General features: G+C 52.3%; 1 protein-coding gene across 1 annotated transcript; it reads left to right on the forward strand.

Annotated features, from left to right (window-relative positions):
- Positions 1-4,119: 4,119 nt before the first annotated feature.
- On the forward strand, positions 4,120-23,775 carry LOC131276662 (ral guanine nucleotide dissociation stimulator-like). The gene is given in 15 exon segments (XM_071212729.1): positions 4,120-4,242; positions 5,421-5,614; positions 13,134-13,233; positions 14,358-14,573; positions 14,866-14,996; positions 16,710-16,794; positions 17,957-18,031; positions 18,480-18,517; positions 18,519-18,564; positions 18,960-18,992; positions 19,351-19,472; positions 19,654-19,752; positions 20,080-20,272; positions 22,084-22,198; positions 23,615-23,775. Coding segments are annotated over 15 exon segments (1,731 nt in total).
- Positions 23,776-25,541: the final 1,766 nt, after the last annotated feature.

A 25,541-nucleotide genomic window follows, 5' to 3' on the forward strand; every position in this document is an offset into this window, starting at 1 on the left:
CCTCACATTACAGTTCAACAACACCCACAGTGTGACCATTTGAAATGATTTTATGAATCCTAAAAAGAGCAAGATTATGTTTTTAAACTAATCTACTCCTGTGGGTGTGATACCTTTTGATTACATTAAATTCTACTAAGGGCCCTTAGATTAAATTACTTGGTAAGATTGCTTCAGTGCTTTTGATTGGACTATTTAAGTGAGGCCTGACTCAGACTGCATCTCTGCCCACTTCCTGAGTCTGATATAAATGGAAACACAGAGATAGATACGCAGACATATGACAAGTATTTTGCATTATTTGATCCTGCCATGAGAGACTGAGGGAGGAGGCCCAGGAAGAGACAAGCCCTATACCAGGTTTGCCTGCAGCTGCAGAAAGACAGAGACCTTGGCACAGATCAGGGGCCTTCATGTTTCACCTCTTGGCAGCTGACTTTGGTGAGAAAGCACCTGATATGGTGCCTCAAGATGGACTTTTCATGGTCTTGTAGGCTTTTCACCCAAACAAATCCCCTAATAAAAGCCAGCCCATTTCTGGTACTTTGCATTGGCAGGCCTTTGGCAAAGCAAAACAGACAGCCTATGGGCCTGGCCCAGCCCCGTTCTCATGCTGTCCGCCAATCTGGCTGCTCTCCCCACCACCCCTCTCCGGCCACCTGCACAATTCCCAGTGACTTGCTGTGCTGTCCTTTCCTCCAGGAAGACTGCCTTGATGTGTCCCTTCTGGAGCGGGTGACTTTCTATGTTCCCATAACACCTTTTAATGTCTCTGTGTCAGCATTTACCACTGTACCTCCCCTCCTCTCCCCCACTGTCAGCTCCAACAGCATAGACAGTGCCTGATACCCTGTTCCCTGGTGCCAGGCACCCAGAAGGCACTCAGTTTGCTGAGTGACTGCAAAACTTTGAGGCAGTGGAAAGAAAACAGATTTAGAAGGTGTACCCAGCACCACCTCTGAGCTGTAGACCATCAGGCTCACTGCATGCCTTAAATAGGCCAAGGCCATGCCCACTTCAGGGCCCTCTACCTGCAGGGCTATTCCCTGTAACTCACCCACCTCCTCAGGCTCTTCTGTAAGGCACAGACCTTGGGGTCAGAGTACCTGAGGTTGAAACCCACAGCTGCAGCAAATCACAGTCTTGTGTCAGGATCCAGCCCGTTTTCTTGAAGGCAAAAAGAAGCCAGTGATTCCAATCAGGAGCGTGTGTTGGGGGATAAAGAAGGGGAGCTGAAAGCTCCTAAAGAGCTTTGACTAGGGAGGTCCCCTCCACCAGTGAGCAGGCCAGGGGACAAGGCCCTGCTTGGGAAGAGGAATGGGGCAGAGCAGTGAACTTGAGCCCACATCGCAGGCTGGGCCTGCTCCCTTAGAGTCGTAGGACTTGATGCTGCTGCTGCCTGCTCACCGATCAATGTGCAGCAAGATCAGGGAGGGCACACATGACACCCCAGGTGTGGACTGTGGGGCTGGGGTCAGAGGAGGAGAGGACACCTGGGGAGTGAGCAGGTGGAACTGAGGAAGATGCTGGAGGCAGCTCTGCTGCTGGCAGTAGCACCCACTCTTCTCAGCACCTGCCCACGGACTCATATATGAACACAGGGGAAGATGCCAAGCTGATGACAAGGGGATCCCCAAGGTTCCAGGACCATGCATGGCTGGGGACAGTCCAGCACCACCTTGAAAAGACAAGCCTGGGGTCAGAGGGGCTCTGGGCATCTGGAAATGGGCTGAGCATCTCCCTGGAGTAGAAGCGCACAAGGAGAGAGGCCTCAGTCTCTTCCTCAGCACTTTGGGGTGTTTAGAGTGTGTGGTCCACAATGGTAGCACAGACTCAGGGAAGTGCCCATTCAGCCTGGTCCTTCTGTGATGACCCACTGCTCTTCCAGGGGCCCAGGAGAGCCGCTGCCTTGAGGAGTGTCAAAGTGTATGATCACTTTTGTGGATATCCCACCAAGAGCTGCAGTGCTAATGCTGGCCAGCAGGGGTCAGGCAACCTCATCACCAGCTGTGCCCACTGTGCCTGCTGAGACCTTGGAGACTGAGAGTCATCCAGAGGACTTTCTGGCCATCCACCTGCCTCAGACACAACATGCACCTCCTGTCATTAGCTTCCATCCTCAAATTCTGAGCTGGCAGAGTCTGTTAAATGGCTCCAGAGGTCATCTCAGGTATTCATTCAGCACCTGTGCACCAAGCACTCATGCTACAACAAGGTCTGTGCTTGGTCCTGGCTGTGGATGAAAAGAACCCCTGAAGTCCCCACTCAGCAGGAGGTGGACAAAAGCATGAAAGCAAACGCAAGTTCATGAAAAGAGCAAGTGCTCTAGAGAAGGCTAAGCAGGGTGCTGCGAGGAGGGCTATGGGACCACCAGGTGGGAAGGCCTGGAAGGACACACTGAGGTGACACTTACACTGTGACCAAAATGCCATGAGGGAGCCAGCCCTGCACAGGTGTGGGAAGAGTGTGCCTGGGAGAAAGTACAGCAGGGGAGAGTGGGAGGCAGAGGGAGTTTGGCCAGAGAGGAGGCTGGGAAGGCAGCTGCTGGGGGCAGAGCCTCCACTGAGGCTCAGCTGGGGGAGGAGCTGCTTCCCAGCCCTGCTGTGCTGATCTGCAGGATTCATGTTAAGTGGGAGAGAGACCAAGGGAGGGAGACTTCACTCACAGGGAGAGCAGTGAAGACAGAACAGCCTTTTGTGTAAGTTATAGGAGGCACATCCTGATACTTAGCCATTTTATTTTGTTTAGCAGCAAATCACTTGGCCAGGACTCAGTGCAAGGGGAATATATGAGGCTGCTCATACCTGGAAGCAGAGATGGCAGGACCCAGGGCACAGGCAGCCCCCACAGAGGTTGAGAGGAGGCACTTGCAACTGACTCTAAATATAAAGGGAAGCCTCTGGAAGGATTCTGGCCCAGCAACAATGGCTGAATTTCATCTCACTACAACCATATCATGGTACAGGCTGAGGCAGCAATCCAGGAGTGAAGGTGAGTTTCCTAAGATCACACGGCCCTCCCCAGCCCTGTTTTGAGTTGTATTCTTGTTATGTCCATCCCCTTCCTGTTTATTCCATGTCTGTCTGTGTATTAGATACATGGGAAACAAGACTGTGGGTGTTGCAGTGTTCTCCCCACAAACTTGATGATGTCCCCAGGAAGCAGATGCTAGAATGAGTCCCACTGCATCAGTGAGGAGACTGGGGAGGCTTCAGTGATTAGCCTGGGGTCACAAAACTGAAAGGAAGGAGTAGCCAGGTCTGAACTCAGCTGGGTCTCCTCATATCTGGGACGCCAGCTGCACACAGGCCTTCCCAGGTAGCTGTGGGGAGGGACATGTTGGCAGAACTGTGTCCAGTCACAAGGTGATCTAGGTAAGGAGGATAGACAGACAGACATGCAGAGGGACTTTTGTGGAGATCTTTTGAGGGGCCCAGGTAAGGGGAACTAAGGAGGTGACCTCACTTCCTGGGTGAGACGTCACAGCAGAACTTGGAACTCTGGTAACTAGGCACCCAGATTCCACAGGCAGCCCCTTCCAAGCTCACTTGGCAGGAGACACCCAAGAGGGAACTATGTTCTCCTGCTGTGTTACCAATTCATGAGGCTCCAGCCTCAATCACACCAGGAATGAGTCCTTTAGCCATCGCTTTCGACATTGGCTCAGGTCTCAGCCACAAGGCTTCTGGTCATCGGCCAGGAGGTCCCCAAAGGTAACGTGAGGTGGCCCAGCGCCAGCCAATTCAGCACATGCCCCTACTGTGCTCCTGCCTGGGCAGCCCCACTTCCCATCCAAATCCCAGTGAGTGGAAGTCATGAGCATTGGGTCACCCTGGGAAGGAGCAGGAAGTCAGGGATGGGAACCTAGTAGGTCCTTCTCTGTCACCTGCCTGGTCATGACTGGAAGGGTGGGAAGGTTCATCTTGGAGGTGGCACCTGTGTGCCCCGGTGTTAACGCTGAGCACTCAGCTGTCATCTGCTCTCCAGTGGGGCTGGAGGGGAAGGCAGATGCCCACCTGGACCTGATCTTGGTCCCAGCCCAAACAGGGTACAGCTTCCCTCTTCCCTTGTGGAGTAGGGCAGGCCACTAGCTCACTTTCTTGGTCCGGCTCCTGGGCAATGTCTTCCCAGAGTTCTATGCAGGTGGGCAGCGAAGAGCTGGGGGATGACCTCATCTACATCATCTCTCTGCAGAAGATACAGACCTCTCATGGCCCAAGCAAGTGCCAGCACTGGTTCCAGGTAGGAACAGGTGCCAATTCGGGTCCTAAAACAGTGGGGGAGCACTGCAGGGCCTGTCTCCCACCCTGGCCACTCCCTTGCTCTCTCTCCCAGGGCTTTAACCCCTAAGTGGCCCAATACCCCACTTCCTGAGGAATCTGGGCCCCCACCAATCACCCACCACACTGCCATTCCATAGGCCAGAGGGCAGGTCACTTCAAATGGTTAAAGGAAGAGCAGAGAGGAGTCTTTCCCATGGGTTTCCCTTCAGGGTAGGCTGAGGGGTGGGCTCACCTCATACATGTGTGCTTTTTGCTGCTGTATTTCTGTTTCCACTCCCTGGTCCCATGTCCCCAGCAGCAGCATCATGACTGTCCCTTAAAACCTGCATCAAGCCTGACTGCTCCTCTCACTTAGAAGGGTTCTTGCCATGTTGGGTATCTGTCTCCTTCACCTTCCCACGTCAGGTGCTGAGGCCTGACTTGGCTGCCCAGTATTCCAGAAGGGAGGCAGCTTCGAGCAGTGATTTAGACTTGGTGCTGCTGGACCTTGAATGGTCCTTCCCTATGGCCCTATCAGCACTGCTGCCCTGAACACCTCCCACGTGCCCCAAGCCACTGATCCCTCCTGCCCCTGGCAGAGGCTCCCAGGAAAGGGATGGCTGAACAGAGGACACACAGACATCACTCTCAAGCACAAGGGCCAGAAAACTTCCCTAAGGGTAGAGGAGTTCAGTTACCACCTGCTGTCTGTGTAGGCAGGAGCGTCCCTGCACCCTGCCTGGAACTGGGTCTTTTCATTTTCCTTCATTTTCCAGATCTGGGGTCAGGTGGCAAATGGCACAGCCTTGTGACTCTGACCCTATGAGCACTGGAGTCCTGAAAGTTAATTATTGACAAGGTTGGTCTGCTGATCCCTGAGGCATCTGTTCAGATCCTCGGGCCTGCAGGGGTCTTTCTCCCCCAGGGACACTCCAGGCATCTGCCCTTTGCTGGGTCTAGGATCTCATTTTTCAGTTATTTCCTCACTTCAACTTCCATTGCAAGGCCAAGGACCTTCCTCTGCTAGAAGCACCCATGACCCCCTCAGCCTCAAGTCACTCAGGGCTTGGGGACAGCAGGTCTGCCCACAGCCCCAGCCCCACCTAAGGGTACACAGTTCTCACTCTGACCCCACGTGCCTCCTCTGGCGCTCACTAGAGGAAGAATAACTCAACCCTCACAAGGGAGGAGAACCCCGTGGTATGCACAGTCAAGGCAGGCAATTGGGAGAAGCTGGTGGAGCACCTGGTGCCCGCCTTCCAGGAGGGCGACTTCATGTACATCAACATCTTCCTCGGAACATACCGGGTCTTCACCACCACCAAGCAGGTCCTGGACTGGGTGTTCCACAGGTGAGAGCCAGCCCCATCCCTGGCCACTTGACTGCTCTGCCCCCAACATGCTTGTGTCTCAGAAATGTCGTTTCACCCACTGGCCTCAGTTTCCTCCTTGGGAATGGGAGCAGTTAAAGGAAAAGCCTTCAAGGTTGATGGTAAGAACTACTGGGGAGAACCCATGGAAAGTGCTTCCCCGAGCCTGGCTCAGTGGGCAGGGAGGCTGGAGGGGCAGTGTTGTTCTTAGGCAGGACTTTCCTCTTCCCAGTGAAGAAGCTCACAGCCACTCCCCCTTACCCACCCCAGTTTTCTCATTTCTAAAAGAGGTTTCAGTGCCTCCTTCCTTGGTGTTGTCAGAGCAGGGATCATTGTAGGCCACCAGAGGGGTCCAGAATCACCCTAGATCTGAGAAGGTGCTGCTTAGGACTAAGTCCTTTACCAAGCATACATCAAGTGTCTACTAGGTGCAGACACTTTCTGAAGCATGTAGCTTCATGCAGTGAATAAAGCAGACAAATTTCCTTGCTCTTCTGGGTTCCATTTGAGTTGGGTCTGCAGGCAGTAACACGAGTCATCTTAAGCAGGGAGTACACTCAGTAAGTTAGTTGTGACATGTTCACGGTCTCTCCTAGATATGGATGTAAATGCCATGGCAGTGGTGAGCATGACATTTGTCTTGACATAAAAAAGTGAGTGCACTTTGGTAAAGGGGCAGGGATTCTCCTCACCTGAGACCAGTGTGGGGAGTTGGGTGGTTGGTGGCAGGGAAGGGCTGGGCAGAACACTGGACCCTACTTATTCTATGGCCCTCCTGAAGGGCTGAGTCCAGAGGGATTTCCTCCCAGTTGGAAAGGAATCAGAGGAAGCTGTGGGTGGGATTCTGGGGCACTGGTTGCAGATGACCCTGTGGGATCATTGTTGGTCCCTGAGAGGGCCCTTCCCCACCACAGCCCCAAGACCCTAAAACACCATTTCATGCAGACCCATGACAGGAGGTGGTGAGCAACCTGCTCTAAATCTGCCATGGACCTCAGTCCTGTCTGCCTCCTGCATGGATGGCAGGGCCAGCTGTGCCCCTGTCATTTGGAAGGGCAGTGTCAGTGGGAAGAGTAGACACATGACACATGGCAGAAGATGAGGCAGCTCCTTAGGCCACAAGTTACTGGGTGGGAGCCAGGAGGGCCCAGCACAGGACAGACCCTGTCCCCTCCTCACTCACATATTGATGAAGCTCCTACTGTATGTCAGTGCCAGACTAATAACAAACCAGTCCAAACCCTTCCTGTCCTTATGGGCTTTATGACCCAGTGGAAGAGTCCCGCAGGGGCAGTGTGGCAGACAGGCCACTTTCTGACTCTACTGCCCACCCACCTGCCCTCAGCACCCTCTCCTCCCTGCTGTGTACGTGGTTGGATAAGTACCCTGAAGATTTCGTACAACTGGCAGCCTCTCCCTGCCTCAAGCTGCTGGTGGGCTATACCCAGGTGCATTTACCTGGCTCTGCCCTGGAACATCACGCTGAGGTTCTGCTGTCACAAATGAGTCATCATGAACCCACTGAGGCAGACCCAAATGGTGAGGAGGCTCAGGGTGGTAGCGTGTGATCTTGTGGGCTGGGGGCCAGGGCTTGATCAATAGGCAGGACCTCACAGAGATTGCTCTTGGGCCAGGAGCAAGGAAGAGCCTCAGAGTAGTCACCTGGGGGACTGCAGTCTAGGCACAGTTTCTTGGGCTGGATATTCCCCTAGAGGTTGTGGTATCCTCTCTGTATTTTAAAGACACTTGGAGCCATTCATAGGGCAGAACCTACCTCTTCTTCTGCTCATTTGTCAGCTCCGGAACTCCAGATGCCCCCAGAGCAAACTGTGGCACCACATCCACCATCTGCAGCAGACACATGGGAAATTCCTAAGGCTGATTTCGCTCCATCACCACCTCCACCTGCGGCGGCTTGCTCGGTCGGTAGAGGTGGGGTCTGGCTGCGGACGAGGGGTCGGTCCAGCTCTGGACGAGGGGTCGGTCCCGCTTGGGACGAGGGGTCGGTCCCGCTTGGGACGAGGGGTTGGTCCGGCAGCAGACGAGGGATCGGCCTCACAAGGGGTTGTGCGGTTCGGCTGATGGGGTCGCCCGGCGAAGCCAGCGACGAAGGGGTCGCCCGGAGAAGCAGGCGACGAAGGGGTCGCCCGGAGAAGCAGGCGACGAACTGGGGACAAGGGAGGCCAGGCCCTTGTCGGGGGCTCTCAGGACTGGAGGGCGCATGGCAGAAGAACTACCGCGGAGACGAGGTAAACATGCAGGTCCACTTTATTGAGGGAGAGGCAACAGTTTTATAGGGGCTGGGGAAGGCTGATTGGTCGAAGCCATGCCCTGTTCTGATTGGTTGCCGGCGAAAGGTCAGTGGGCGGTACTGGATGGGGGAGGGGTGGTGGTTAGGGATTGGCTGTCGCTGTTGCTGGGGGAAGGGGCAGGGTTTAGGGATTGGTGGCTGCTGTTGCTGGGGTGGAGGGCAGACTTGAGTTTCCCGCCCACGCCTGGCTGTTGCTGCTGTCGGGGGAGGGAAAAGGGCAGACTGGATTTTTCCACCCACGCCTGGCTGTTGCTGCTGTCGGGGGAGGGGAAAAGGGCAGACTGGAATTTTCCGCCCTGCGCCTGCGCAGGGAGAAAGAAGAAGAAGGGTACTGCCCCACAGGCATCGTGTGGCGCCACCCGGGAGGAGGGGCGGCCGCGGAAGCATGGCTGCCAAGAAGGGGAGACCTGAGGGCACTCTGCGCCCATGCCGAGCTTCCTTCAGGGGTGGCGGTGAGTCCGACCAGCCACCCTATTATGGGGGCAGCGGCTTGGCCTGCCGCGGCCGCTCCCCCGCCGGGCCACACTTCAGCCCGAGGGGTGACCGCATTTCCCCATTCTTTTCAAATAAGGGCCAGGATGGCAGCAGCAACAAGTAGCTGAGGCCCAAGAGGCAGTAAGCAATGAGGGAAGCGGGGCTGAAGAGGGAGGTGAGTATGATGGGGATATAAATGTACAATTTAGGGGGGGGGGTATCTTGCCGTTGCAAGCAAGGGTGGCCAATGTCCAATTCTTGTTGATCTCGGCGGCTATAAGATCCATCTGTTGTTAAAAGTCCAGGATGACAGCGCGTTGCAGGTAGTTTATCTCTCCTTGGCAGCGAAGACATTGTAGGAGAGGATTACTTTTTCCTGCCAGAGGCTTACTGTCCAATTAAAAGGCTGATGGCTGGGGTTGGTGAGTGCAATGGGGATGTGAGGAAAAGAAGGGTGATGGTTTTGGACAAGACGAGGCTTGGTGAAGTCATTATGGGAGGAAGATAAGGAGTAAAGCATAAAAGAGGATAATAAACAGAAAGGCGATGGAGAGTAGAATTCGTTGGCCGAGGTTCCAATCTTCTGGGGCGGTAGCGGCTAGACAGATGGCGGAAAATATTATCAAGAAAGCAAAGGTTATGAGGAAGAAATAAAGTATTAAAGACCGTGGGGGAAGTGAGAAGATCATTTAGAGGATAGGGTTGAGAATGGTATGTTTAAGACAGAAGCTTTGTGGTTTGTAGGAGACTGCTTTATAAACGAAGGAGAATGAGGGAAGTAAATATAGTAACGATAGATAGGAAGATGACAGTGAGGAGGAGTCTTTGTTTAAGGTTCCAATCGTCCGGCACAACAGTGGCTAGGCCGATAGCGAGGGGTGTTGCTAAATAGACAATGGCTGCAAAGACAAAATCATCTTCTGTTTCCTTAAGAATAACTTTTCTTTAAATACTTAGTAGCATGCAATATTAGAAACCGTTTCCTAAAAGCAAGTTGGTAGGGGAGCTTGGTTGCTGTTAATCTTTCCTGTTATAAAATTACCTTTTATTATTATTATCATCAATTCAGTTTTATATATATATATTTAAGAATGACCTTTTGGAATTAGCCATTTAATACCTTAATGTAAACTATTGAAGATAAATTTTATCTCTACAGAACACATTCCCCTTACGTAAAGTTATCACAATACCTTTTACACTTGCCGCATGCAAATTAAGTTTCAAGAGTTTATGAAAAATTAGCCATCCTACTTTAGGACAAAATACGTCTTTTTGCAAAACTTATTACATTTCCGTTAGCATTTTTACAAACTTTTAACCTTTTTAATATTCATATAAGTTTTACATTCTTTATATTACCCTGTGAAGAAAAATAAGTTATTCATTTTAATCTAGGCAAGAACAACTTTTTATGAAGACGTACAGTTAATTTTGTTAATTAAGACTTACAATTTTTTAAATTGTAGATATCTTATTAACATTTAAACTTATGTATTAATATAATAAACTTAAGTATTAATATAAGCGCTTATTTAATTTTTGGCCATTTGAATAGAGCTCTTTTAAAGATTTCTAGTAATTTATATTTACCATCTGGAGGTATCACAATATACGTTGACATTGAACGAACAGACAGACAAACACAGAACAATTACAACACATTAACAGAAATATATAATTTATTTACAGTTGACTCATAACTCTTACTTTCTTGGTATAGCTGCTTTTAAATCCTTTTTTATATAGCATATCATAGATTATACCCTTCAAGATTTCTTCTGGACTTCATGTTGCCTGTAATAAGCCAGGAGGGAATCTTTTACCTTCCTGCTCCACAGCAGAAGTGACCCTATCTATAAGGCGAGTATAGGTGTCCGGGTCCCAAAGCTGACACGTGGTAAGCCACGGATTAAAGGGGAGAAGAAGGTCCCAATATACTTGAAGCTGTTTGAAAGAGATCTTACACCGGTTGAGTGTCTAGGAGACCGGCGAGGGCCCGAACTTGTGGGGCTTGCTTAGCAGATAGGATGTTACCCATTGCTAATGGCCTTTTGGAGCCGATAAGAAAAGGGGCCCTTACCTTGAGAGTGCGGTGATGGGAGCCGAGGTGCGTGGTGAGATGAGGGGTCAGAGCCGGTGGGGCTCCGACGGTGGTCGTGGGCCAAGAGAAGGCCCCGACGAGGGGAGGGTGGGACGACGAGCAGTGGAGCAAGGCAAAGGGGAGCAAGCACGGAGGGGAGGAGGCAGAGGTGAAGGCAGGGGTGGAGGTGCTCAGGCACGCACTCCTGAGAGTTTTATTGGTGCCTCTTAATCATAGCGGGTCGGTATAAGCCCCCGACGTGGAAGGAGAAAGCCATCCAGCGATTCTCCCAGACCGCCGTGGATCGTATGAGGTCACCAAGGTTCAGGAGCAGCAATGCAGAGTGAAAAGATAGGGGTGAGAAGAGAGGAGAGTGTAGGGCTATGGTAGGGTTACTTCAGACGTGCAAGCGCGTGCTCCCGAGAAATCCAAGGCTCCTTTTAATCATAGCAGGTCGGTATAAGCCCCCGACATGGAAGGAGAAAGCCATCCAGCAATTCTCCCAGACCGCCGTGGATCGTATGAGGTAGCCAAGGCTCAGGTAGCAGCAATGTTGCATGAGAGAAGTCCCAAGGTGAGAAGAGAGGAGGGCGTAGGGCTGTGGTAGGATTACTTCAGACGTCCAAGCGCGCACTCCCGAGAAATCCAAGGCTCCTCTTAATCATAGCGGGTCGGTATAAGCCCCCGACATGGAAGGAGAAAGCCATCCAGCGATTCTCCCAGACTGCCGTGGATCGTATGAAGTAGCCAAGGCTCAGGTAGCAGCAATGTTGCATGAGAGAAGTCCCAAGGTGAGAAGAGAGGAGGGCGTAGGGCTGCGGTAGGATTACTTCAGACGTGCAAGCACGTGCTCCCGAGAAATCCAAGGCTCCTCTTAATCATAGCGGGTCGGTATAAGCCCCCGACATGGAAGGAGAAAGCCATCCAGCGATTCTCCCAGACTGCCGTGGATCATATGAGGTAGCCAAGGCTCAGGTAGCAGCAATGTTGCACGAGAGAAGCCCCACGGTGAGAAGAGAGGGGGGGGCTGCTAGGTTATGGAGTGAGGCTGTGGTGGAGTTGCCTTGCCCCACGTTGGGCGCCAGCTGCGGTGGCTTGCTCGGTCGGTAGAGGTGGGGTCTGGCTGCAGACGAGGGGTCGGTCCAGCTCTGGACGAGGGGTCGGTCCTGCTTGGGACGAGGGGTCGGCCCCGCTTGGGACGAGGGGTCAGTCCGGCAGCAGACGAGGGATCGGTCTCACAAGGGGTTGCACGGTTCGGCTGACGGGGTCGCCCGGCGAAGCCGGCGATGAAGGGGTCGCCCGGAGAAGCCGGCGACGAAGGGGTCGCCCGGAGAAGCCGGCGACGAAGGGGTCGCCCGGAGAAGCAGGCGACGAACTGGGGACAAGGGAGGCCAGGCCCTTGTCGGGGGCTCTCAGGACTGGAGGGCACACGGCAGAAGAACTACCGCGGAGACGAGGTAAACACGCAGGTCCACTTTATTGAGGGAGAGGCAACAGTTTTATAGGGGCTGGGGAAGGCTGATTGGTCGAAGTCATGCCCTGTTCTGATTGGTTGCCGGTGAAAGGTCAGTGGGCGGTACTGGACGGGGGAGGGGTGGTGATTAGGGATTGGCTGTCGCTGTTGCTGGGGGAAGGGGCAAGGCTTAGGGATTGGTGGCTGCTGTTGCTGGGGTGGAGGGCAGACTTGAGTTTCCCGCCCACGCCTGGCTGTTGCTGCTGTCGGGGGAGGGAAAAGGGCAGACTGGATTTTTCCGCCCTGCGCCTGTGCAGGGAGAAAGAAGAAGGGTACTGCCCCACAGGCATTGTGTGGCGCCACCCGGGAGGAGGGGCGGCCGTGGAAGCATGGCTGCCGAGAAGGGGAGACCCGAGGGCACTCTGCGCCCATGCCGAGCTTCCTTCAGGGGTGGCGGTGAGTCCGACCAGCCACCCTATTATGGGGGCAGCGGCTTGGCCTGCCGCGGCCGCTCCCCCGCCGGGCCACACTTCAGCCCGAGGGGTGACCGCATTTCCCCCTGCTGCTATCGGGGGGAGGGAAAAAGGGCAGACTGGAATTTTCCGCCCTGCGCCTGCGCAGGGAGAAAGAAGAAGAAGGGTACTGCCCCACAGGCATCGGGTGGCGCCACCCGGGAGGAGGGGCGGCTGCGGAAGCATGGCTGCCGAGAAGGGGAGACCCGAGGGCACTCTGCGCCCATGCCGAGGTTCCTTCAGGGGTGGCGGTGAGTCCGACCAGCCACCCTATTATGGGGGCAGCGGCTTGGCCTGCCGCGGCCACTCCCCCGCCGGGCCACACTTCAGCCCGAGGGGTGACTGCATCCACCACTACCTATGGAAGTAGCACATATAACCACTCTGCAGGCAGAGCCAGCTCCATCCCCAGATGGAGCCCCTGCTGCCAGACTGGAGGAAGTCACATCACCATCTGCAGCACAACTTCCTGAGCTGGAGGCAATCTCACCACTGCCATCAGTGCCACCTACACAGGCTGCACCAGTGTCCATTCTGGAGGCACAGCCTATTTCTTCACCTTCACCAGTACCAGCTCTCAAGGGGAAGGCATGTCTGGCAGAATCACCAGAACCAGTGCCAGAGCTAAAGTCAGCAACAAGTTAGGTTACACCATCAGAACCTTGCAGACCCTGGCCTGAGACCTCAGAGAACCTGCTGAGTGAGAAGGCTAATCTCCTGGCTTTCCCTCCTGAACTGGTGGCACAGCAATTGACAATGATGGATGCGGTGAGCACCTGGGAATGGCAGGGTGGATCTGGGTGGATCTTCCTCCCAGGATCTGCTGCCCCAGCCTTAGGATACCCTGACCCAGAATCTTATGATCTTGTTCCAAAGCCTGGTTCCACTCCCAACATTGTAACCTGAGCAAATTTATTAATCCCAAACCCGCACTTCTCCTCTCTAGAGAGTAGATATAGGACACTAAACATACCTGCCATACACATGGACTGTGAAGATTACATGAGAGCAAAGAAATAGAAAGCCTGGGGGGGGGGCTTGGCCATTGGGCATTGAAGGGAGCTCATAGAGGTGTAACCAGCTCCATGGGTGGCCTCTCTGTGCGGGGGGTCTCCACAGCATTGATACTAAGACCCAGATGTGCGGGAAACGGACTTTGGCCCAGTGGTTAGGGCGTCCGTCTACCACATGGGAGGTCCGCAGTTCAAACCCCAGGCCTCCCTGACCCATGTGGAGCTGGCGCATGTGCAGCGCTGATGCGCGCAAGGAGTGCCTTGCCACGCAAGGGTGTCCCCCGCGTGGGGGAGCCCCACGCGCAAGGAGTGCGCCCATGAGGAAAGCCGCCCAGCGTGAAAAGAAAGTGCAGCCTGCCCAGGAATGGCGCCACCCACACTTCCTGTGCCGCTGACGACAACAGAAGCGGACAAAGAAACAAGACTCAGCAAATAGACACCAAGAACAGACAACCAGGGGAGGGGGGGGAAATAAATAAATAAATAAATCTTAAAAAAAAAAAAAAAAAAAGACCCAGATGTGCACTGGATTCTTTGGCAGGCACCCAAAGCCTATGGCCCTCATAGGGACCATGCTCATGACTGCTAGCTGGCCCAGGAGGCATTACCGGGAGGAGACATGGTGCCACCTGGGCCTGAGGAGGCTTGAGGCACCTCCCATGCTGGAATTTTTGAGAGGGACTTGAAAGTGCAGCTCTCTTTTCCCCTCTAGGCTTGGGCCCTGGGTCACTTGAGTGCTAGGTCCCCACAGGGACAGAGAACACACTCTGTCCTTATCCTGATGAAATCCAGCTGAGACCACTGGATCCTGGCCTGGGTCCTGAGGACCTTCAGGATTTAAGGTGGATGGGTGTGGGGCTGGCTGACATCTCTCCCCAGGAGCTGTTCAAGAAAGTAGTGCCCTATCATTGTCTGGGCACCACCTGGTCCCAGCACAATGAAAAGGGCCAGGAGCATGTAGCCCCCACCGTCTGTGCTATCATCACCCAGTTCAACCATGTGACCAACTGCGTCATCACAACCTGCCTTGGGGACCAGAGCATGAAGGCTCAGGACAGGGCCAGGGTGGTGGAGCACTGGATCGAGGTGGCCAGGGTTTGCTCAGGGGACCCTCTCTGTAGTTCTGGAGCCCCCTCTATGCTCTTATCGACTCTCAGTCTTTGAGGCCCTCCCTGGCCTGTAGCAGAGCCCTACGATATCCTCACATCCCACCCATGCTACTCCCTCAGGTTGAGTGTGGGTGTGCCTGTCTGGGTCCACAGCATGCCCTCAGGGTCACTCTGTGTGTCTGTCTCATTCTAGAGGGGAGATGTCAGCTGAGGGTCTGAAACTAGAGCCGGGGGGTGCCCTTACCCCATCTCACTGCTCATTCTTTCTCCCTTCCCAGGAGTGCCAAACCCTCAAGACCTTCTCCTCACTCTATGCTATCCTCTCTGCTCTTGAAAGCCAATCAATTCACCATCTTAAGAAGACATGGGAGGAAGTTTCCAGTTGGGCAGGCCACTTGTGGGACACCAGGTTGGGCCAGGGACATTTTGGGGGCTGCACACTGCCCTTCAGGGGGCTGGGGAGGCAGTGGCTCCTGGGCATTGGCCAGGTGGGCTGAGGCTCTAGGTTGATGAGATCAACTGTTCTACCTCATCACTGGTTGCTTCCTCTGCAGGTTACAGAGTTGAACCAAATGGAAGCATGTTAAATGCTTGCTTGTCAGCACCACCCTCTATCCATTGACATTTACACATATCAGAACCAGATGATCATGAAATGGGATGGGAGATCTAAAGACAACTTATTAATTTAATTTACTAATAAGAAGGTGGGAGCAAACCATGGAAAAAAATCATAAAGTCAGGAAGTTTGTTTTCAGTGGAATCTTGCAACCTTTTCTTCTTCCTTGATCTTCATCTTCACTCTGGACTCTTAGGTTGGTTTAATTTTGAGGGATAATTCATACTTGTCAAAAGATAACTTATAGGTGAGTGGATGTAGCTCAAGTGGTCGAGCATCTGTTTCTCTCATACAAGGTCCTGGGTTTGGTTCCTGGTACCTCCTGCATCAGCAAGTGAAAAGATGGCTTTTCCTCCGACGTAGCAGTAGGTGGCGCTGCAGTCAACAAAAATGCTTGAAAAGGTCGGGCCACAGGAATTATGCTCCTACAATATGCAAGGCTCTTGTCAGGCTCTGGGCTTGTAATGACGAACAATGCAGACAGCTTGGTTTTATGGAGCTTACACCATCTCGTCTTAAATTCCACCCCTGCAGACATCGGCTCATATCCTTCCTCCACCCTCCGATTTCCTGTAAGCCTATCATTCAGTCTCTTGCTATCTAGGGCAGCTTGTTTATTTCATATCATTGAGGTCATGTAGTATTTGTCCCCAGTTTTTGTAGCTGATCCCTAAGCAGTAAGGCCTACCAGGCAGCAACTCTTCACCTTACCAGGTATGCATGGCCTCCATTACCTGTATTTCCCATGTGGCATGGCTTGGAAGCACAAAGTCATAGCCTGCAGTATGTGCAATACTGTATCAACTTGTGATAAGCAAATCCAGGTGGTAATTCAGCCATCAAACCTTCTGCAGTCAGAAGTCGACATTATCACCTTGGGTATTTACCCCCAGCATTCATCAAATCCATCCTATTTCAAACAGGTGTGGTCCTTTCAAGAGGAGCAGTTTGAAAACTCAAATCCCTTTATTTCAAAAAGATTTCAACCCCATAGGAAATTTTAGAGATGGAAGGTGTAAATCAAGATTGCTTATTTGTGAGCAGTCGTGTTTTAAATTCCTCCCCTGGGCCTTATAAACTGTATGTTTGTGAAATTCATTTTAAAGATTCTTCACATTGATTGAACTGGGACCCCATGTATCTATATTCTGTGTCAGGTTCTATGAAAGAATCTTTCTGCATAATAGAAAGATACTCTCCTGAAATGGAAAAACAGAATGCTGTAACTATTAATTTTCAAATGCTAAAATGAAATAAACAAGTTCACTGGTTGACTCAAACCTCAAAAAAAAAAAAAAAAAAGAAATGGGATGGGGGGCCCCATTGTGCCCACCTCAGAGCCTAGCTCCCAAATCCCATGATGTCCTGTAACACTCAGAGCTGCCCAGGTTCAGCACCACCCACCCAAGCAGTCTGAGTCCCAGCTGGCTAAACTAAAATGGATTAGCCTTTACAGCCTCCTACCCACTCCTACCTTTCTCCTTCCTTCTTTCCCTCCCCCAGGGACAGCTTCCACCTCTTTCAGATGCTATCTGAGACTGTCTCCAATGAGAACAACCTCCCACAGAGCTGTGAGTTCATCACCAAGGTAAAGAGGAGGCTGGAGGGTCAGGGCTCAGGTGGTGGGGCTGTTAGTTTTTCACTAAAAGTTTCTTTGAACAAATCCAGTCTGGCCTATTCTGAAGATGTAGAGGCATATGCCTGCTTTGTGGGCTGGTGAGGGGCCATTGTAGTGCAGTAGGCTGTCATTCAGTGGAGGTGGCTCGGACATTCCAGGAGGAGATGATGAACTGGCAGGATGAGAAGACTCCATCTCAGTGGGAGGGTTTCATAACTGCCTTGTGATGAATGACATGTGTGCCAGAGAGCTAAGAGAAATATTTAGGAGACTGGAAACCATGGCCGTCCTTCCTGAGCATAACTAGAAGCTTCCACATTAAAGAGGAAGCAAAATTTCAATGCTAAGTACTTCTGGCAGCATTCACCCTACCTGGGTAATCAGACCTGGAACCATGGAGACCCATTCCTGAGTGGATGCTAGACTTGTCTGCACACAGAATGTCCTGAGTGGACCTCTGGAGAGGGGATGCCTTTGGTATGGCTTCAGGTAGACTTTGGGGTCTCCACTTCTCTTGTCTGGAGCAGGTAGGTGCTGCTCAACTCAGCCTCTGGAGACATTCCATCCTCAAGCTCCAAGGCTGGGATGTTATGATACTAAAACCCAAACTCAGAGGCTGGGAGAACCAGACACCAGTTAGTGGTGGTTGGTGGTGGGGAGAGGTCAGTTCAGACGTGGCCTCCATCTCGGGAACAGATGGTGTCCTCTGATGCCCTGAGTGAATCATTCCAAGTTGACAACCGCATGGGGCTCTGTGTCCTCATGTGGAAATGAGGCATGACCATTTAGTGTTGCCACCCTCACAGTGAGGTGGTGAAGCTCAAGGGAGAAAAGGAACATGGTTGAGCATTCTCATGACTCTGAGGGGTAAAGCATGATGACCAGAGCATCATTGCTGCTAGCATGCAACTCTAAGCCCTCTGGACTCCTGCTGAGGGCGTTCAGGTCTCTGTCTTTACAACAGAGATAGAGGCCCAGGGAGGCCAGTCCTCTTACACAAGGTCATGCAGGGGATATCAGGCATATGATAGCAGCAGATGTCCACCTTCCCACTTGATTCGGGTGTCCAAGACCCCAGGGACAATAGTTGAGGGATGGCGGGCCTCACTGACCTAATCCTCAACCCCGGCAGGAGGAGATCTCCAAGTTTTCAACCCTGGAGATGAAACCCAAAAGAACCCAGAAGAAGGAGCAGCAGGGAGAGATGGTGAGTGTGCATGAGTCTGGGACGGTCAGGGAGGGGTGGCCTCAAAGTCAGCATGGGTTCTCTCCTCGAGTCCTTCCCTCTGGACCCCTACACCTGGAAAGCCTCCCTTCAATGTCCCTGGAACCTTTAGGAGTGTGAGCAGTGGGAATCCTGGGGGACTAGTTGCAGCCAGTCAGGATAAGGACCTGTAAGACCTGACACAGAGTTGATTGGGTGGTGGTGGGGATTAAACTTGGTGACTTAAGAAAAGCCTGTGCTGGGAAGGGATTACAAGGGAGTTTGGGGTCCTTGGAGTCTGGAAGTGAAATTAGGGGGTGTGAGTTAAGTGTCCGACACTGTCCAGGGAAGGTTGTGTGGTCCTAGAAGTCTGAGACTAAGTAGCATTTGGGGCATGGTCTGGGGCACACCTCAGAGCCTGTGTTCATTCCCACCCTACCCAATGCCACAGGGTGTCATCGAGGGCATTGTCCCATGCCTGGGAACATTTCACCCAATTTTTGATGGTGGACAATGTAATACAGGAGTATTTAGAAGTAAGTGAGCCTGGGGACAGGGGCAGGGTGGGAAAGGGACACTGAGGTTTGGAAGGAGAGGCCATTCCCTGAGCCCTGAGTTCTCACCAGTGGGCATACAGGGTTTCCTGAACCCTCACAGCCTCCCTGGGGCTGGAGTGCCATGGCCTTCTTGCAGACAAGTAAAAGGAGGCTGGTCCAAGAGCCCATCTCTCCACTGTCATCAGAGCCTGGGACTAGAAGTTCTCTCTGTCTCCACTCCTGGTGCCCAGAGTCTTCCTGGTTCCATCCCTTGTCTGGACTGCCCTGTTCATGTTGAACCCTGCAGTAATGCAGAGAGACAGGGGCTCAGGTGTGGTGATGAGCATGGCAATGAATGTGGGCCCCTTCATGGTGGATACAACTCTGTCTTCCAGGGAAGGATGGTCAATTTTGAAAAAAGGAGGAAGGTGAGTAGCTGTGGCCATCACTGCTGGGGTGGGCTGGGGTGGGGTATGGGATGGAACACAGAGACCCTCCTGGGCAAGACACCCCCAAACTGCATGCAGCTTCCTCTTAGTGTGATGGGGAGATATAGAGGAGAAAAGAGAGGACCAAGGCCTCCTTCTCAAGGGTGAAGGATATAGTTGGATGAAGGACAACTTCATGGAGGATCACTTGTGTGAACTCAGCTCTGAGGGCAGTTAGAGACTGGAAGGGAGTGGAGGGATTGGGGAAGCCACAGGAGCAAAACAGCCACTGGTCCCTATCCCACCCAGGAAGACCACCCAGGCCTCAGCAGTGACTATTCCTTCCCTCTGGTCATAGGAATACTAGATGATTGCTGAGCTCCAGCAGCTCCAGGCAGGTTGCTGCTATGATTCCCTTATGCCCAGTGAGAAATTTGGGGCCTGGTTTGGAGACATGAAGCAACTCAGCAAGAAAGAGAGGTGAGGCCAAGACAGCATCAGGCCACTATAGCTGTGAGATCACCACGGAGGATCCTGGGTCAGCATAGGACCTGTTGCCTGAGGACAGCTGGGTACTCAAATGCCAACTGCTGTCCAGACCCTGGGAGGGAGACCTGAGGTGTGGCTCCTGGGACCTTACAGCCACCATTCTGCCCTGCAGCTACCACCTGTCTTGTGAGCTGGAGCCCCCATCCCAGTTGGCCAGTAAGAACTTTAAGGACAAACACCACCTGGAAGGCATCAAGCCTTGGAGTGAAGAGTGAGTTCCCCATCAAGGGTGGGCAAGTATGGGCTGGCTCAGGACTCATGGAAGCTTCAGGCTAAGTGTGGGTTTGGGGAGCCTGACAGTTTAGCCTGGGGATCCCAGCTCCACTCCCAACCAAGCCTGTGATTTGGGTGAGTTGCCCCATTCCTGGGCCAGTTTCCTCTTCTGTGAAATGGGGTGATGCTGCATGATCTCCAAGTGAATCAGAGACCCTGTCTACTATTAATGGAATGACCCCTTAGCAAGGTGCAGTGGTAGCAGGGGACAAGCTTGGTTGCATTCCAGGGGAGGACCCCAAGGTAAGCCGACCTATCCTTCTAGCTGCCAGGCCCCAGACACTGAATCCAGTGGCAGCAGCAACCCCTACTCGAGTTTCCAGCTCCAGTGTGGCCCTGTCTTCAGCAGTGGGGATGCAGCTGATTCACCCGCCACACACGAGGCCGGCTCCTCTAGTGCGAAGGTGAATATCCACCTCGACCATGACCTAGAGCCCCAAGATGACCATGAAATGAAGGTGAATGACCACCTCTTCCCATGTCAGCCCTTGTCCTCACTCTTCTCCTTTGCCTGCTTGGCCTTGTCTGGGTCCAGAAAGAGGCCAAGAATTGTTGACTCCTACAGAATTTCTAGACCCTCCTAGAGATTCTAGAGCAGTCCTAGGGAGTTCCAAGGCTCCAGGCCTTCTGCTAATCTTGCTGTCACCCACAGTTGGGGCAGTCAACCTCTGAATCAACACAGAACTCTGTTGTCACATCGGCATCCAGAGAAACATTCTCTTCCTCCTCCTCCATCAAACGCTGGGTCAGATGGTTCATCCCCAGGTGCTGCAACCCACAACCATGCTATAAGTGGCATGTGATTGACTACTGCATTGTCCGTGTCAGCCTGGAGGAGGACAATGGCCAGCATTACAAAAGCATCATGGTGAGCCAGATGTGTAACTCTCCCCTGGAGCCCATCACTGGTTCAGGCAGTAGACACATAAGAAATGGCATGTTCCCTCTTTGCCATGCTGGAGTAGACTTCCCAGTTGGTGTTAGTGGATAGACAGCTACCTCCAGAGACAGGAAGAGTGTGAGTTTGATGGCAGTCAGGCCTCAGATAGTGGACATAGTGGCTGAGTCTGACATGCTGAGGAAGCCATAGCAAAAGCCCTCTAAGGCAGCCCCAAAGAGGAGGATGGAGGGTACAGCCTGCCAGACCCATGGGGGGACATGTGCTTGGCCAGTCTGAGGAACAGCCTGGGGCCAGGGTGAAGGAGCAGGGGTCAAGGGGAAGAGTTGAGGTCAGAGAGTTTGTGGAGCTGGGTCACATCAGGCCCTCTGAGCTACTGAATGGAGCTTGACTTTCTCATGGGGGAGATGGGAGACACTGGAGGATTAGAGCAGAACAGGGACAGCAGGTGGCATTTGGCTTCAGAATGGAGGTTGGACCTATGTGTGGAGACACAGGCCAATGAGGGTCTGATGCTATGACCCTGGAGGGATTATGGAGTCTGTCCCAGGATGGTGGCCAAAAAGATGTGAGCAGGAGTCAGATCCTGGATGGCACATGCAGTTGGAGCCATCCCAGCCCGCAATGCACAGAGGCTGGCTGAATTACCATGTTGCACACATGCCCCAGGCTGCACTTCTCTTTTGGCAAGGAGCAGGTGTGGTTTTACTAAGCTGTCATTTGATTGATCCTTGTCCTAAACCTGCCTGTTGCTGGGCCCTCATGGTCAAGGTAACTGTGCCTGGACTTGCTGATCACAGCTGCATCCTGGAGCCTGGGGCAGTTCTCGTGTGCTGTAGGTTGTCATCCAGCCCCTCCTCCTCTCTGATATCAGAGCTTGGACTAGATATTGTACGCTCTGCCCTGGGAGTGTCCTGGAGGGCCAGGGCTGGAGCAGTGGCACTCCCTGAGGGCAAGCCACCTCCTGTGATTAGGAGGCATGAGGAAATAGAGTGAGGCCCAGATTTTACTTCTCATTTCCCACCCTCTGCTGCACAGTCATCCTTTGTACCCAGGGCCCTGGAAGTCCATAGCAGTTGTGCAGACTGAGGACCCAGGGGACAGGGTTCAGCCTACAGGGCAGGGATTTGGACACCCTGAGAAACAGCCACAAGACAAAGGTGAAGGTTCTTGTAGGAGTTGGGGTTAGGAATGAATGGAAAGAACCCCTTCATTCCATGGAGGTCTCCCCAGAAGAGCAAGAGAAGATGGTGAGGCCCCTTAGACCCAGTCCTGACCAGAGGTGGCTCCATAGGGTCTCTGGCAGCTGCACTGTGGGGGAGCTGTCTCTAGGACCCATGCCCTGAGGGCCTGTCCTGTGATCTGCCACAGGTGTCCAACCAGGAAATAGCTCCAGCTGTGATCCACAAGGCCATGGAAGAACTCAATGTGGATGGGGAAAAGCCAGAGGATTACATGCTGGTGCAAATCATTTCAGAGGATCAAAGTAAGTCAGGGAGCAAGAAGGAGGGGGCAGTGGTTGGAAGAAGCACTATGTCCCAAGCCTGAAGTTCCAAGGCCCTCTCACCCCAGTGTACCTGACAGCAGTGCGGGTAGCACCCTGCCCACAAACCAGACTTCCCAGAGCAGCCCTCAGGGCCCACAGCCTCTTCTCCATACCTGCTCCTTCTCCCTTGTGTCCCTTTTCCTCAACATGACCCAGGCATTGGGAAACCCAGTTCAAAGCTAACAACATTGAGGTAACAAGAGAAAATGCTTTTCACCTTGAATCAAGAGAAAGATGGCCAAGGAGAGGGGCTCAACTTGAAGGAAGCCTTCTGGACAGCAGGGGGTGACTGCACCATGACTGGTGGACACAAGCACCAAACATGCTACAGGCCATGCCTTTATGATAGGGCAAACTGGACCAAATCTCCTTGATCCCCTTTGGAGGTTCTTGGGAACTGACTCATTATTCTAGAAAGTGGAAAACTGAAAGATCTTCACAACATAAACCCAGAGCCAGGTGTCCTGGACACTGAACCCTTAGATAGGTTTCCTAAGCCCCTGGGCTGGCTTCTCATTCCTGAAGGGGAGAAAAAATCAACCAATGTCTGCACACATGGTATGTCTGTGCACAATAAAGTTAACTGGATTCTTGTCAGTAAGCTGATCCCCTCTCCCAGCCACTAACCTAGCCATATTAAAATGACTCCCACCACTCCTAGAAGTTGGTTCTAAATCCTCCCTTGTCTTTTGAATGGGAAATGGGAGCTGTGGGGTGTGAAATAGGCAGAACGACTTGTCCTACAGAACAGGAAGACCAAGGCCTGGAGAGGTTAAGAAAGGAGATGAGCAGCCACACCACTGAGGCTGGAGCAGGAGTTCAGCCCAGAGTTTCTGTCAAGCTGGCTCTATCCAGGAAGAAAGGAGAAGATGGGATCAGTGTAAATCCTTGCTGGGTGGCAGGCACTGCGTGGTCCTGGAGGCCTTCAGGGACCCTGCTCGGGAGGGCCTGAGCCAGGGCTGCCCTTCCCTGGGCCCTAGTGTCTTGTCCTGGGTAGTGCTGGATTTGGGAGTCCTGCACTGTGCTCCAGAAATCCAATTTCAGCTCTGAGGTCCTGAGTAGTGAAGGCATCAGGGGGTGCAATGAAGGGGGAAATAGATGAAATCTTATCAGCTCCATTCTGAGGTTGCAGGGATGAGTCAGAGTCACTTTAAAAACAAGAGTTCCTCATTTTCAGCTGTGCCTCTGCAGAGTCTTTCCACAGGCAGGCATCATTCAGAGGCTCCTTTTTGGTCCTTGAGTTGGGTTGGGGGATTCAGATCCCTGGCAGAGGCCTGCTCTCATGGGGAACAAAGGATTGGGGTGTCCTGTGGTCCCTCAGAGCACAGCTGACCACCCCTCTGCCCCACTCTCCAGTGCTGCAGATCCCAGATAGCACCAAAGTGTATTATGTGATGCCTCCCTTGCCCAAGTATCAATTAATGCTTATGAAGCAGACCTCACCCATGGACACCAAGCTCAAGAAGAGAGCTATCTCAGCCTTTCTGGGGAAGAAGCTGAAGGGACCCAAATTCTGAAAGGGGAAAATCAAATTGGGTCCTGCTACCTGCCAGCCTCAGGGTCCCCCTGCCCAGGTCTGCCTGGCCAAGCAGTTCTGCTGACCCCCAACTACAGTGGTCCTGGCCAGGCAGGCACCTCCCTCCCCACCAGACAGTCTGGGCTATTTATTATTGTAAATAGTAAATGTTAGATGTGAATATTTTATTATTAAAATCTTGTTTCAACTACAGCCTCGGAGTTGGCGACTGGTTCTTTCATTTACAGTGTTAATTGAAACGAGATGCAGCCTCTCACATTGTTCATTCAAATAAGAAATCATGCAGTCATCAGTTTATTTTAGAAGGGAAAAGCAAAAAGAGCCAGCCACCCTTCCCCGGCTTATTGAAGCAAACACAGAAATCCCCTTTCACAGAGCAAAGTGCACTTCAGTATCAATACACCTAGAAGGAGCAGAGCCCACCCATGGGGACTACTGGATTTAGAAGTTGAAGGTACTTCCATTTGCCAGGACCATTTCCTGACCCTGGGTAGGGAAGTGGCTGCCTTTCTACCACTTTGGAGGAAGAACATTTTCTCCTTTTTGACTGAGGCTTTGTTTGAGCACCAGATAAGAACTTGTCATTTTCAAGAGCAAATTCTAGATTTATGTGAGCACTAGATACAGAAAAAAATAGAACAATTCTAACAATGTGGAAAAGAAAAGGACAAAGGAAGATTATTAGCACATGGTCCAAGGGCAGGCAGAACTTTGCATCCTCAGTTTCCTTCTATGCCCAATGGTCAAATCTGTACATTAGATTTCATGCTTTGGGATCCCTATTCATGATATACAAGAATTCTCTCCTTTTGAGGGGACTGAGGGGATTGAAATGCAGCTTTTCAGCCCCCAGCTGGGCCTTTTTTCATAAGCACTACTGCTTCCTAAGAACTAGTGCTTCCTACTGCCTTGCCATTCATTGTGCAATTTCTTAACCCAGAAAATCCCTACCAGACCCTGGCCTCTGTGATCGGTACCTGCTGGCCTCTGCTGCCTGGCTGAGGCCTGAGGCATCAGCCGTGGGCTCTGAATGCCAAGAGAAGAATACTTACCCATTGTAAGCTAGAAAAAACTCCACAGTCTTTTCTGTGGGTCAAGGTGAGGGCTTGGATGGTGTGGTTGGAGGTCCACCATCTTGGGGATCTCCAGTTAACACTCTGTTGTGTTGCTACTGATGGTCCTCAAGAGGAGTCGGCTCGGAGCCCTTAGAACTTGTAAAACAGCAGGTGCAGGTGCTGACACTGCTCACGTCCCCTGGGATGGCTGCATCCATTTTCCAAAATGTGTGCTTTGCTTTGGTCATTGGAGTGTGGACAATTCCTAGGGGGAGGGGTTGAGAGGGCCTGAGGGGGAAGGGAAGGCCACCAGGATTGAGAACCACTGTCCTACAGAGGCACACCTCCTCACAAAGTAAAGTACTGAATGGCTTCCTCTCCGGGTGGGACAGGCCCTGTCCTGAGCCCTCCCCTGGTTTCCCCAATGTTCAGGAGCTAAAGGTCTAACCCTGACAACACAAAGCCCCAGGACCCTGCCCCAGCCTCCTGCCTGCCCCAGCTGTGGGCATTGGAGCCACTTCAGAAGGTTTATCAGGGAATGAAAACACTATAATCTTATATTTTAATTAGCAAATATATGTCTGAACTAATCCATGTTCTCTGTAAATAACAGAGTTTCTAGCTCTCTTTATTGAGCAGACCTATAAGTAAGGAAAATCTGGTAGCTGATGCCCAGATTGTGGTCCCAAAA

The sequence above is a fragment of the Dasypus novemcinctus genome, chromosome 30 (assembly GCF_030445035.2).
Source record: "Dasypus novemcinctus isolate mDasNov1 chromosome 30, mDasNov1.1.hap2, whole genome shotgun sequence".
Lineage (NCBI taxonomy): Eukaryota > Metazoa > Chordata > Mammalia > Cingulata > Dasypodidae > Dasypus > Dasypus novemcinctus.